A 12,278-nucleotide genomic window follows, 5' to 3' on the forward strand; every position below is an offset into this window, starting at 1 on the left:
GTGGATCCTCAGGCCGCATGTGACTCACAGGCAGCCAGCTGTGGTCTGCACCCTAGAGTCTGCCCTGGGCTCAGCCAGCAGAGCCTGAGCTCAAACTAAAGTGGTGCAAGAGTAGTTTATTAGAAGAAATAGTACACTCCGAAGAAATAGGAGCAGACCCGAGCAGCAGAGAATGGCTCAAGGGTCCCAAGTGGCATTATTAGGAGAAAAGTACACTCCAACGGGTTTGGAGCAGGCCCTCGAGCAAAAGCAAGGCTCAAGAGACTCAAACGGCTCGGACTGGTGAGGACTTGGAGTTTTTATCTTTTTCTCTAGAATGGGCTGTTCCTTTCTAGGCATGGGACCACTTGATTGACACCTGTGATTGACAAGAGGCATCTTTTTAGACTACGCATGTTCCTTCCCAGAATTCAGTCTGTTATAATGATATTAATGAACTTCCAGGCATATGTATATTATAATGATGGTATAATGAGGCACAGGTGAAATGAAGGTTGTGGCCTTTACTGCACAGGTGTGAGTGGCCCATTTAATCTAATTGGGTATTTTGTACCCATTTGTTCCTCATAGGGGTAGATAATTACAATAAAAAGGGGAAGTTTGGGGCGGAGAGGGGAGGTCTTTTGGGCGGTTACATTCTGTGGGTTATGCAGGAACGCAGAGACCTGATGCCTATCTCTAACTGCCTGCTTTGTTTTCCCCTTGAGAGACGTGACCCCATAAAATTTCTATGGGAAGGTGAGGGACAGGAGGTCTTTTCTTCTGTATCTGCTTCCTGCTGGACAGGGCGTAGAGCTGTCTCTACGTATTGGGGGTTCACGGAACTCTCGCCCTGTCTGACCTCAGGTGAGAGGAAGGGGTCCTGAGATCCACCTGGAAGACCACGTTGGCTTCTTTGGTTGCAACTGGCAATCTTGCTGGGGTATCCTCTGGATCCCCAAGGCCCCTGAATAAGAAAAAATAGATTTTAATTAATAAATCCATTAGCTCTACAGAGCGTGTGGCCTTTCAACCAATCATTCAGGTGTCGTTAATTGTCTAGAAGTTAGGCCCAGAACGGGTAGGAGAGAACATTAAGCTTCAATGATTACAATCAACAAGTATGAATCACAAGTTTTAGGGTAATTATCTAAAGCAGGGGTAGGAGCTAAAAACCTGGGGGAAAGAAAACTTGAGAAGGAAACTTAAAATTTCTATAGGAAAGAAAACTTAAAAGTTTTTTAGTGGGAGGGGTTACTCGTTGGCCTATATCACAACCACACAGAGTGGCTTTTCCTGGGTGTGGCTCCGGCGTGTTGTTTGTGACCCTCCTTGACAGAGGTGAGAGGTGATGGGAACTAGGCCGGTGCTGTGGGTCTGGGTCTGCCCATGAGACGGGAGCCTAATGCCTGTCGGCAAAAAACCAAACATGTCTGGGAATGTACAGTTGTAGGGACGGAGTCCCAGAGAGCAGTTTCCAGGTTCTCAACGTCACGTGGAACGGTGCTGGCTCGGTTATTAGATGGCCATCAGCTGTAACCAGTTAGCCATTAGCCACTGATATAACTGCCATGGCTACACTAGCAAGCTTGGAATGCGGCTAGCAAGTGGATCGTGGATTGAATTACAACAGTACACTCTTTCCTCTGGTTCTCTATCTTATTGGGGCTCCTACTGCACCCCTGGGGAAACCTGACCTGGGCTAGTCACATTAACACCTGGAAAGGTAGGACAGCCCATAGGACTCAGGAAAACCCCATTTATTGCCCTGTGCTCTTATCACTGCCCTGGGGATGTGGGGGGCAGTTCTGGGGCACGGCACGCTCTGCTGAGTGTCTGACATGCCCTCTGTCCCCTGGCTCAGTTTGGGGGCAGCCCCGTGTCCTGTGCTGTGGGGCTGGCCGTCCTGGATGTCTTGGAGAAGGAGCAGCTGCAGGCTCACGCCGCCCAAGTGGGCAGCTTCCTGATGGAGCTCCTCAGGCAGCAGAAAGCCAAACATCCCATCATCGGGGATGTCAGGTGAGGCTCGGGGCAGCAGGCACTGCCCACTAACCAAGCACCTGCCGGGGAACTGGCTTTGTTCCTTCTTTCACCTCCTAACCACCTGGGATGGTAGGAGTTTTACTCTCCACAGGGGAAGAACTGAATCGTTGGGCGATGGCACTTCTAGGGAGGGAAAGCCAGGGTCAAATCCCTCTGACTCCCAACCTGTCCTCTGCCCCTCCCATCAGTTACCTTCTGGGACTGTTTCACCCCCTGAGGGTTCCCGCGGTGCTCAGTGGCAGAGGTACAAGGCCTGGTGGGCTTTCTGCTGGGGCTTGGCTGAGGCCCAGGCAGAGGATGAAGGCAAGGCCTTTGGTCCCTCAGGCCTGGCCACCTGAGATATCACCTTCTGCTCCAGGGGTGTCGGGCTCTTCATTGGTGTGGATCTGATCAAAGATGAGGCCACCAGGACGCCAGCCACCGAAGAGGCTGACTACTTGGTATCCAGGTACTTTTTCTTGAAACAAGTTGCCGTTGCTGTGTCTAGGCCCTGATGGGCCCTCTTCCTCTCCTTTCATCCACCATGCTCCCGGGCACTCTGGGCCCACAGAGGGTTCACTGAAGGAGGTATGTGGGCCTCTGAGGGGGCATCCCCTTGACTGAGGTCCGCCGAGAAAGCACCAGACAGCAAAAATTCCAGATGGGCATGGGCTATTCCCAGCCCAGGGGAGAAAACCAGGGGCTGTGAGACCCCAGCTGTCCAAGGGAAGCAGCTTCTCCAACGCCACATGAGGACTGTGGCAGAACCAGATTCTGCACTCCCAGAGCAGCCGGGTTCAGGGGATGGACAGGACTCCTGCTCATCGGGGTGGGGTGCGTTTGGATGGAGCAGCGTCTCAGGACAAGCCCCAGGCGCAGCCCTGGTTCACATATTCTTTCACTCAAATCCAAGCAGGACCTGTGTTACTCCCTTTTATCCCCCTCTCTCACTCCCGGTCCCTCTCCCCACCTCAGAAAAACCCTTCTAGTGTTAGATGTGTCCTTATTCAAATTGAAATGTGCATCCGTGTTTGGAATTCACATAAACAGTATGTATTGATGTAAAAATCTTTTCCTCCATGAGGTTTTTTTCAGACTGACCCCTCCCTAAGTGACCGTCCAATCCCTGCCTTCTCTTTGCTGGTCGGGCACATCTGCCAGCTCACCTACCCACCCGCAGGGAGCATCCGAACTCAGGAATCCAGTATGGTTGGTGGGAAGGAGGGAGGCGGCAGGTATTTCACATGCAGTCACCCACTAGGAGGTAGCAGAGCTGAATTTGAAGCCCAGACCATTCTTTCTAGCGCGGCCAGTCAGTGCCAGGAAGAGCGGGATGGGAGGCTGAGGACACCCTGGCTCCTGACAAGACTTAAAAATAACAAAAAAGGAATAAAAAAGAATGGGAGTGGGGGTCAGTGTCAGTATAGTCACGTCAGACTCCTCTCAGTGACCAAAATACCTTTCGAGGTTAAAGGTTTATGTGGAATAGAAATTCTTAGGTACCAATGATAATGTTAAGGAGGTAAAGTCATCTTCCTAAAAACAACTGGGAATTCAAACGAACAGTCCTGTCTGGGATTGCAGGGTTACCTGCCTGTGTGCAGGGAAGTGACTGAAGCCAGATGACGGGGCCGTGGGCTTCATTACACTTCTCTGTAACGTTGGCTATTTCCCATGCATACGAAAAGTAAACCGTACACATCAGTGCAGAAAAGGGAAAACGCAGGGACTACTGTCACTGTTTCCATTGGAGCCCTATGGCGAGTCTGGGTGTGGCTGAGACGGCTCCGGGGATGAGTGAAGCAAGGCCCCTGCTCAGGGCCAGGTGCAGGGCACAGACGGGCCACTGATGCTGGGCCATGAAGGATGGGCAGGAGCCTGGCAGGGGGGAGCCGGTGCCACGTCCTAGTGTGAACCGGCCTGTGAGAGCTCCAGAGACAGTGTAGCTAGAGCGCTGGCCCTGAGGTCAAGGCCAGGCTGAGGACAGCCCTGTAGGGCCCTTGGCTGGCGGGCAGCAGGGCCTGCTGTGTCCTGTCCTACAGGCTGAAGGAGCACTACATTTTGCTGAGCACTGATGGTCCTGGGAGGAATGTCCTGAAACTTAAGCCGCCAATGTGCTTCAGCTTGGACAACGCACGACACGTGGTGGCAAAGCTGGACACCATCCTGACAGGTGAGGTGGAAGCCCCAGGGGCAGCTGACCCAGACTCTAGAACCCAACCTGGAGCTAGGAGCTGAAGTGGAGAGGCGTCCTAGAGGCCCAGGCCTCCCCCATTCCTGCCTGTGCCTCAGTAGGTGGCAGCTGAGCCACGCATCCCGCCTGGGCAGCACCAGTGTTCTGAGCCCAACCATCAGAACGACACCTCATTGTGGCCTCAAGGCCACTCACTGTGAAATGAAGACAGCAGCTTTGTATTTGACTTGAGGCCAGGGTCACCAACAGCTGCTGAGTGGCTGAGTTCAGATTTGCATCCAGGTCTGACTGAACGCAAAATGGAATTCCACTCCACGATGTCAGTCAGCTGGGAACAGCAAGGTCATCCCTGGGCCTCCTTAAGTCCACTACAAGGAAACCTGTAATTCCGAAATGGACATGTGTGCACTGAGGCTGTGCTGCATGTACAGAGCTCAGGATGGACCCAAAATAGGACGAGTCCTGAGTCCTGTCTCCAGGTAGAGATCAGAGCAGCCCCTGTCCCACACGTCTGGGCTCCTTCACGGCTGCCCCAGGGCTCTGGACGGGCAGGCCTAGAGGTGCAGGACCTACTGAGCGGTGGGGCTGTGTAGACTGGCTTAGGTTTCCTCCAGAGGGGCCTCCAGTGGAGCCGGGGAGTCTTGGGAAACCTGAGTTGACTCTGTCCTTGGGGGAAATTGTTGCTGACCCCGTTGCTGCTGGTGGCCCACACATGAGGAAAGGATGAGACATGGGCCAAATCTCCAAACTGCCACCCAAAAAAGTTTATAGACACTGAGAAATGTTCGGCAGACAGTTATTAACTAGTGCGGGTGTCTCTGGGTTCTTTTGTAGACATGGAAGAAAAGGTGAGAAGCTGTGAGACGCTGAGGCCCACGGCAGAGGCAGCACTGCTCAGTCACGTCCTTCCCCACGTAAGTGACCACAACTGGGTCCCTTATCAGCAGCGTTGTCACTCGACTAAACAAACTTTTTTTGGTAACTTTGTTCCAAGTGATGCCCCCTCCCCACAGGTTAGTTCCAACACTGGGAGGTCCTGGCTGCCTTGGGCTTTCTCCACTAGCCCAGAAATCTCCAAAGTATACTTAAGTCTACATTTGACAGCTGTGGCAAGAGGACAGGAGCAGCCATTTCCTCGGCAGCCGGCCCCTTCTAGGGGTGAGGGAAACTAGCAACTCCCTTCACCAGGCTTCGTCCACCCAGAGCCCCACAGCCCGCTGCTGCCTCTTGCCACCAGGCTTTGCGGTGCTCCAATCCAGCAGCCAATAGGCGCTGCCGAGTGGGCTGTTACATGCCAACCAGGAGGGGGCCCCCTTGTGCGCCTTGGCGGCACACTTTAAAGACAGAATCCCATTGGCAAAGACAGGTGTTCTAAGGTGCCCCAGAATCACTACCCTGGGGGCAGCAGCCCTGCTGCGCCATCTTCACCCCCATGAACAGCTGCCTTAGATCTGAGCCGTGTCCTTCTCTTAAAGAGGCTCAAGTCCTATGCAGGCCTGAGTCATTAGAGGAAACTAAGCAAGAACGCAGAGCACATGTGGCTCTGCCTGACAGGGCTGCCAGCAGGTCATGGAGGATGCTGGAGCTCAGAAAGCCCCAGAGCACAGGCCATACCCCCCTTCACAGTGTACCCCACTCACCCAGGCTTGGGGGTTTTTACATTTTTATTTCAAAAGCTTGGATAGCTTCAATATCCAGGTCGTGGCAAAATCAGGACACGTGTAAAATACCTTACAATACATTAGATTCCCAAAAGGTACCAAAAAGTACAGTAAAATTAACACTTCCATTACAGGAAATGTATGACACAAATAATATAAAATTAAAAGGTGAAAAAGGTGACACTGGTTTTCTAAGATAGACCTCTTTACAACCAGGGTCCACAAGTCCAGGCTTCAGGGCGGCAGTGGGAAGCAGACCCTCCCACCTGGTTCAGGGTGACCGTGATAAAATCAGACCACAATGCCGCTCTGGCCTGAGACTCCACACGCTGCCTAAAACAACTAGAGCTCTGGAAATATTAAACAGGAGAGTTGATTTCCAGGGGGGAAATTTTAAATAAGATGCACATGGGACAGGCCATAGAAAGGATGCCAAGTTAAATTTGGTACATAATTGTTTGTGTTCACTCGTATCCAAACAAAGCGTGTGCGGTTGGTCGGGCACTCCTGCCGAAGCCTCAGTAGGGCTTGTAGTTATTCTGATGGCCACCACGTCGCTGGCTCTTCCCATAATTCGTACTCCCCTGACCTAAGGACAAGAACAACAATGATAGCAGCTAAACTTACTGAGCACTTACTTACCCCTGTGCCAGGCGCTTACATCCTCACAGCCAACGCCCCTGGGGCAAAGCCACAAAGCCTGGCTGCTCCGACTCCAAAGCCCCTGCACTCACTGTCTGTCCTGCCTCCCAGCTGGGTGAGTGGACGGGGCCTCCCTCTCCTACTTACTGTAGTCGTAGCCGGGGCCGTAGCCGTAATAGCCATAGGGCGAGTAGTCGTAGCCGCCATAGCCGGGCCCGTAGCCCTGCTGGTAGCCGTAGCCCTGGTTCCAGTAGCTGCCGTAGCCCTGATTCCAACTCTGACTCTGACCTGTGGGGGGAGCAGGGCACAGGGGCCCAGGGACCATTTAGCACACGCAGGAGCTAGGATGGAGGAAATCCTGCCCTTTGGGTGGTGGGGTTACTATGGCAACTCTAGAGATAGAAGCCAAGGGACTGCTGTCCGGGACACAGGGCCCTGGGCCCGCACCTGAGAGCCAAGCTGCAGCGCTGATGGCCAGGACAGAGCGGTACTCTAACTTCACTCAGGGCCAACGAGGCAGGAATTCACTCTCACTCTAATCACCCCCCACCTTCCCTGGCAGCTTGGCCTTAAAAAGGATGGAGTTCAGGCTTTGGAGTCAGAGGGACCTGGGATGGAAGGAGGTAAAGCGCCTGGCACAGCCCTGCCCTACCTTCTGCCAGCCCACCCACGGGTGGACCAGGACTCAGGACAGAGCCCAGCGGGTCCCCTCAGAGTGCAATGCAGGTGCCCCGGGGCCCCAGGCCACATATGAAACATGGGAGGGCTCTTCCACTCCAAGCGGCGGCAGCAGCAGCAGCACAGCCTGGACCCAGGAGAGCCATTCCTGGTCCTGCCCACCCTGCCACACCAGAGGCCAGAGCAAGCCCCGACAGGCCTGGAAGCTCCATGCAGACAGGGAAGCCAGCCCCTCTTTACCCAGCTCCACTCACCTCCACTTCCACCGCCACCACCGCTGCCTCGGTTCCCTCGGTTCCGGTTCCCACGGCCCCCAGAGCCATACTGCTGCTGCTGATAGACCTCTTTGGGCTGGGCCACCTTGATTTCACACTGAAAACCAAGAGAACAGGTGGTCAGGCCACCAGGACAAGTTCTGGGCAGCAACTGTACACACAAAGATCTTCACTGACAAACACTCAGATGGCTGATCTGGTCCATTATCCAAAACAAAATATGCTGGGGTGGGAAAGCACACTGTGCTAGAAGCTCTCAGAACTGTGGCTAAAACTAGACAGACCAAGATTCCCACCAGGGCTTTTGTGGCTCAAACCTTTCCCCAGAATATATTCTGGGGATGATGGATGCAGCCCTGCAGCAGCTCCATGTCTCACAATTGGGAGGAGAGGGACAGAGCTGGGCCAATGCCAGCAACACACACCAGGTGTCAGGTTTAGTGCCACCTTGGGCCTGCTGGGCAAGGCGGTGAGAGGCGGCTTCCCGGATGAGGGACCTTAGAGAATAAGGAGACTTTCTGATTTTATTTCATTTTTTACAGAAATGAAACATCCCACTCAAATGAGCAGTGGTGACCCTGCCTTCCAACCTACAGAGGAAGAAAGCCTGAGGCCATACTACACGCCCCTCCCCCAACCATTGGTCTGTTGTTGGGACCACTCAGGACCGAGTCAATTTCCTTTCCTCAAAAACCTGCCCACTGTGGGCGGGGTCAGGATCAGGAACCTCCCAGTGCTCCTGCTTAAATAAATCAGAGGTGTTATTTTTCAAAGTACCCTGATACATAATTCACAATTAAGACCAGTAAACATTATATAATTAGGTATCCCCACACAAGCATAATCCTATAAAAAACTGGCAAATGACCCCCATCAAGTGATGCAATGAGGCTTCTACCCTCCTGAATTAATGCTGGGTACAACCACACTATTTCAAGACCCACTACCAACAGTGTGACTAGTGCTGCCCTATCGGCTCTTCCTGCACACTTCCCACTAAGACACACGGAGAAGGAAGAAGACCTCTGTCACCGTCCGCTAGGCTAACAACTAACATCAACTAGGTGATGTCTTACTCAACTGCCCCTAGGAGCCAATCTCATTTTACACAACATGGCAGGGCCCAATCCATCAAATCTTTCCAAATTCCCAGCCAGGATATCGAGGTTTCCAGGAGCCCCACCCTACCTGTCCCACCTTATCTGGCTGCCACTCCCGCTCAGACAGCCTGCCACACCCTGACACAGTAAGCTACACCCTGCACTCCCAACCGCCACCAGAATACTTGAAGCATGAACTACCCTGGTCCTGACCAGAGTTCAAGGGGGGTAACAGCTGCACTTCTCACTGCACACAGAACTCTGCTCCTTTGAAGGCAAAATGCCCTGGATAAAAGCTGGCCAGGACGCTGGGGGCTCTTTGGGAAGGATCTTGCTGGGGTGGGCTTGACTAAACCAGTGTCCTAAGGGGATGGAGGTGAATAAAGATTTGGTTGTGGCAGGAATAAGATAGAAAAACTCTGCAGCAGTGTCCATAGCAGGAAAGACGTCATCACCAAGGGAAGAAATCAGTACATGGCAGAAGTTCTAGAATCTTCTCAAAATCGTGGGCCTTGTATCTTACATAACTTAGACTAGATCCAGAATACCTTGATCTCTAGCTTAAAATCAGGAATCAAAGGGACTACTCAGCATGCTTACTCTATCCCAGAGAAGCTACTGTCCTCTCCTGCTTCCCACACATCTTGTATTTATTGCCAGTCCTGCCAACCTAGGAGCTCCTTGAAGGACAGGACCATCTGCCCCAATCAGGAAAGCAAATGCTGCAGGAAAACAAAGGTCCCACTACCCAGGAGAGCTCTAGAAAGTAGCCCAATCCCTAAGCCACACCTGCAAGGGTCAGCCCTCCAGTGACAAGAGGCCAGACACACACAGCTGGAGACACCTTACCTTACTTCCACTGATGGTGTGGAATTTTTTCTCTAGAACCTTCTTTACAGGATCCTCTTCTTTAAAGGTGATGAAAACAAAGCCTCGCCTTTTGTTTGACTTTGGATCCATTGGAAGCTCAATGGCCTCAATCTGTAAACATAGGCAAAGCTCAGGACCAGTAACCCCCAGGGCCCACAGAGAACTGACAGGAGAAAAATCGCACGAAGACAGAGCGAAAAAGCTTGGGCTCCAGCCAAGGCTGCCAAGGACCAGAAAGGACACCTCAGAGCAGCTGGCCGGCCACTCCTGAGGCCACACACTTACCTCTCCAAACTCGCCAAAGTACTCTCTGATCTTCTCCTCAGTGGCTTCAGGATTCAGACCTCCCACAAAAATTTTCTTTACTGGGTCCTTCTTCATGGCCATGGCCTTTTTGGGGTCAATGACACGGCCATCCAGCCTGTGCTCCTTCTGGTCTAGGACCTATTCCAACAGAAGGGAGTTGGGTTCTAACTCAGAAGTATGACACTGGACAAGGCCCTTTTCTTTGAGATATAAAACTCCAACCCAAGTACAAAAAACGTTTCATCCCCCCCCAAACTCTATCCCAACCTGATTTCCCAATCCAATGTCCTGCAAACTTCAAGTACAGTGGGTTTACCTATAAATCACCCACCACCACCCCCAGATTCTGCCCATGCTGTCCCAGTTTAAGGCCTATCTCCAGAAGTAAAGCAGCAGACTGGAGCTGGGCTGCTAGGTTTGGAATCTTCACTCCACCCCGTAACTAGCTGTGTGATAGCTTCTACTTAAACTATTCTGATCCTTAGTTTATTTTCTGAAAAATGGGCCTAAATTAAGACTTATCTCATAGCAATCTTGAATTCTTTCTTGTCTAATCCTCACTGCAGTGTCCAGAACAGACTGAAGAATGTAAGCGTCCACTACCATCTTCCTGGACCACTACAGTCCATACTCGCTCCCCCACTTAATCTGTATTTTTAAATCCCTTCAAAAACAGCAACTAAGTTCTTAAACTCTCTGCTTGTCCCAAAGCACTCAACCGCCTGCAAAATCATACTCTTAAGAATGGTGTCCGCTTAGAATACACTGGTGATATAAAGAACCACAGCTTACCTTCTCCACACTGGCTGCATCTTTGAAGAGGATAAACCCAAACCCTCTTGACCGGCCAGTGTTGGGATCCATTTTTATTGTACAGTCAACAACCTCTCCAAATTTGGTAAAATAATCCTTTAGGTCCTTTTTGCTGGTATCCCAGCTCAGGCCACCAACAAACATTTTTCTGAAATGGAAGGATGAGATACATGCCAACAAGTTCTTACAAGAAAGCTATGATTTTAGGACCAGCGCTAGCAAAGCTTTCATAAAGATTATAAATAAAGCTACCATTGGGAACAAAAGTCTACCTCTTGAGCCCGAGGGCTCTACCTTTGGAAGATGTTAACCAATCTCCACTACCCTCCCACACACACTCAACCTTGACCCTAACCAATCTTCAGGAGACTGCAGCCCTTAAGATTTGCATCCCAGACAGGGAGAGGGAAAGGAAGGGCATCCTGGCCAGGGGTACAGGCTCTGAGCACTCACAACTGGAAATGATTCGTCTAATAACCACATATCCAAAGTCTATCGTCCCTGCCAGACGTCACCAACTCCGAGAACTCGCTCAAGGAACCCGAGGCTTCCGGGAGCCGAAACCGCGTTCAGACCGTGACTCCACCCACGGCAGCAGGAGGAGGAAGGGAAGCTGCGGCCCCAGGCGCGCGCCAACTCCGCCCACGCAGCCCCGAGCGGCCGAAACCTGGTCGGCCCCGGGTCCCAGCGCACTCCCCTTCCGGGCGCCAGGCCTGTCCCCGGCCCCGCGCTAGTGGCCCCGGGGCGGCGCCAAAGTCGACCCAACAAACTCCTGCAAACTCCAGCGCGACGGGCGACTGGCGGGCTTGTCCACGGGCCCGAGCAGGCCCAGGCCGCCGGCCCGCCCCTCCCCCCGCCGCGTGGCGCCAACAATAGGCGGCCCCGAACAAAGGCGGCGCCCCATCGGCCCGCGGCCGCACCTACCCCGCGTCCTCCTCGTTCTTGCTGGCGTTTATCTGGTCACCCTCGGCGCCGTTCTGGTTGCCGGCCGGGGGAGCCGAGCTCCCGCCTCCAGTGCCCGGCGCGGCCCCGGTGCCGGCCCCGGCCGGCGACTCGCCTTCGGGGGCGGCCTCGTGCCCGTTCTCGGTGGCACCCGTCGTTTCCATGAGCTGCTCCTCACCCGCTTCCGACATGCTAGGCCAGGGCGCGGCGGCTCCTGCAAGGAGCGGCCACAGCAAGTCAGGCCCGAGCGGCTCCCGCCCGCCGCCCGCCGTCCCGCGGGCCCGACCCCTCACCTCGCCGCCGGTGACGCCGCGAGGCCCGCTCGTCCCCACCCGCCGGGAAGGCGCCGCGGGCTCGACCGCGTTCAAGCTCGCGCTGCTGGGCCTCCCCTCCGTCCACCGACGAAGCCGCAGCGACCTCGCGTGCTCCTCCTCGGCCGCCGCAGCACGGAACCCACCAACTAACAGTATGGCTCGGGCCCGCGCGGTGCCGCCGCCTGACAATGCCGACTCGTGGCGCTCTTTATAATGCCGGAGCCGGGGACCACCTCGCAATAAGACGCATGTTCATTGGCTACGCCCGCCCGTCACTCAACCCTGCACAGGCGTCCCATTGGCCACGTCGGCGCACGCACGCTATATCCGGGCGGGCTTTGTCCTCATTTTAGAACCCGCGCGAGCTTGGGCCCTGCGGAGGGTCGCGAGGACAGACGGAACGATGGTTTCGTCCCACCTGCTGGCGGCCCGAGCGCTACGTAGGCGGAGAGAGCCAAAACGGACCCTCCGCCCTGTGAGGC

General features: G+C 53.8%; 2 protein-coding genes across 3 annotated transcripts in view; one reads left to right on the plus strand and one right to left on the minus strand.

The window, feature by feature from the left end:
* Nucleotides 1-9,394, plus strand: part of PHYKPL (5-phosphohydroxy-L-lysine phospho-lyase) — a 26,581-nt gene extending 17,187 nt beyond the window's left edge. Inside the window, exons 9-13 of the mRNA XM_033095921.1 lie at nucleotides 1,844-1,998; nucleotides 2,381-2,470; nucleotides 4,044-4,174; nucleotides 5,030-5,109; nucleotides 7,994-9,394. Coding sequence (XP_032951812.1) covers nucleotides 1,844-1,998; nucleotides 2,381-2,470; nucleotides 4,044-4,174; nucleotides 5,030-5,109; nucleotides 7,994-7,999 — 462 coding nt within the window. The 3' untranslated portion in view covers nucleotides 8,000-9,394. The remainder of the gene's footprint in view (nucleotides 1-1,843; nucleotides 1,999-2,380; nucleotides 2,471-4,043; nucleotides 4,175-5,029; nucleotides 5,110-7,993) is intronic.
* HNRNPAB (heterogeneous nuclear ribonucleoprotein A/B) lies at nucleotides 5,826-12,018 on the minus strand. 2 transcript variants are annotated; one of them, XM_033095922.1, is made up of 8 exons: nucleotides 11,776-12,018; nucleotides 11,465-11,696; nucleotides 10,520-10,688; nucleotides 9,707-9,865; nucleotides 9,401-9,532; nucleotides 7,431-7,548; nucleotides 6,646-6,786; nucleotides 5,826-6,445 (listed from the first exon to the last, which is right to left on the minus strand). In XM_033095922.1, the coding sequence occupies exons 2-8, from the start codon at nucleotides 11,671-11,673 to the stop codon at nucleotides 6,375-6,377; spliced, it is 999 nt and encodes a 332-aa protein (XP_032951813.1). In that variant the 5' UTR covers nucleotides 11,674-11,696; nucleotides 11,776-12,018; the 3' UTR covers nucleotides 5,826-6,374. The 2 variants fall into 2 exon arrangements, with proteins under 2 accessions (XP_032951813.1, XP_032951815.1); XM_033095924.1 differs by lacking the exon at nucleotides 6,646-6,786 and having other exon boundaries at nucleotides 5,842-6,445.
* Between the last annotated feature and the right edge of the window lie 260 nt (nucleotides 12,019-12,278).

The sequence above is a fragment of the Rhinolophus ferrumequinum genome, chromosome 24 (genome assembly GCF_004115265.2).
Source record: "Rhinolophus ferrumequinum isolate MPI-CBG mRhiFer1 chromosome 24, mRhiFer1_v1.p, whole genome shotgun sequence".
Classification (NCBI taxonomy): domain Eukaryota; kingdom Metazoa; phylum Chordata; class Mammalia; order Chiroptera; family Rhinolophidae; genus Rhinolophus; species Rhinolophus ferrumequinum.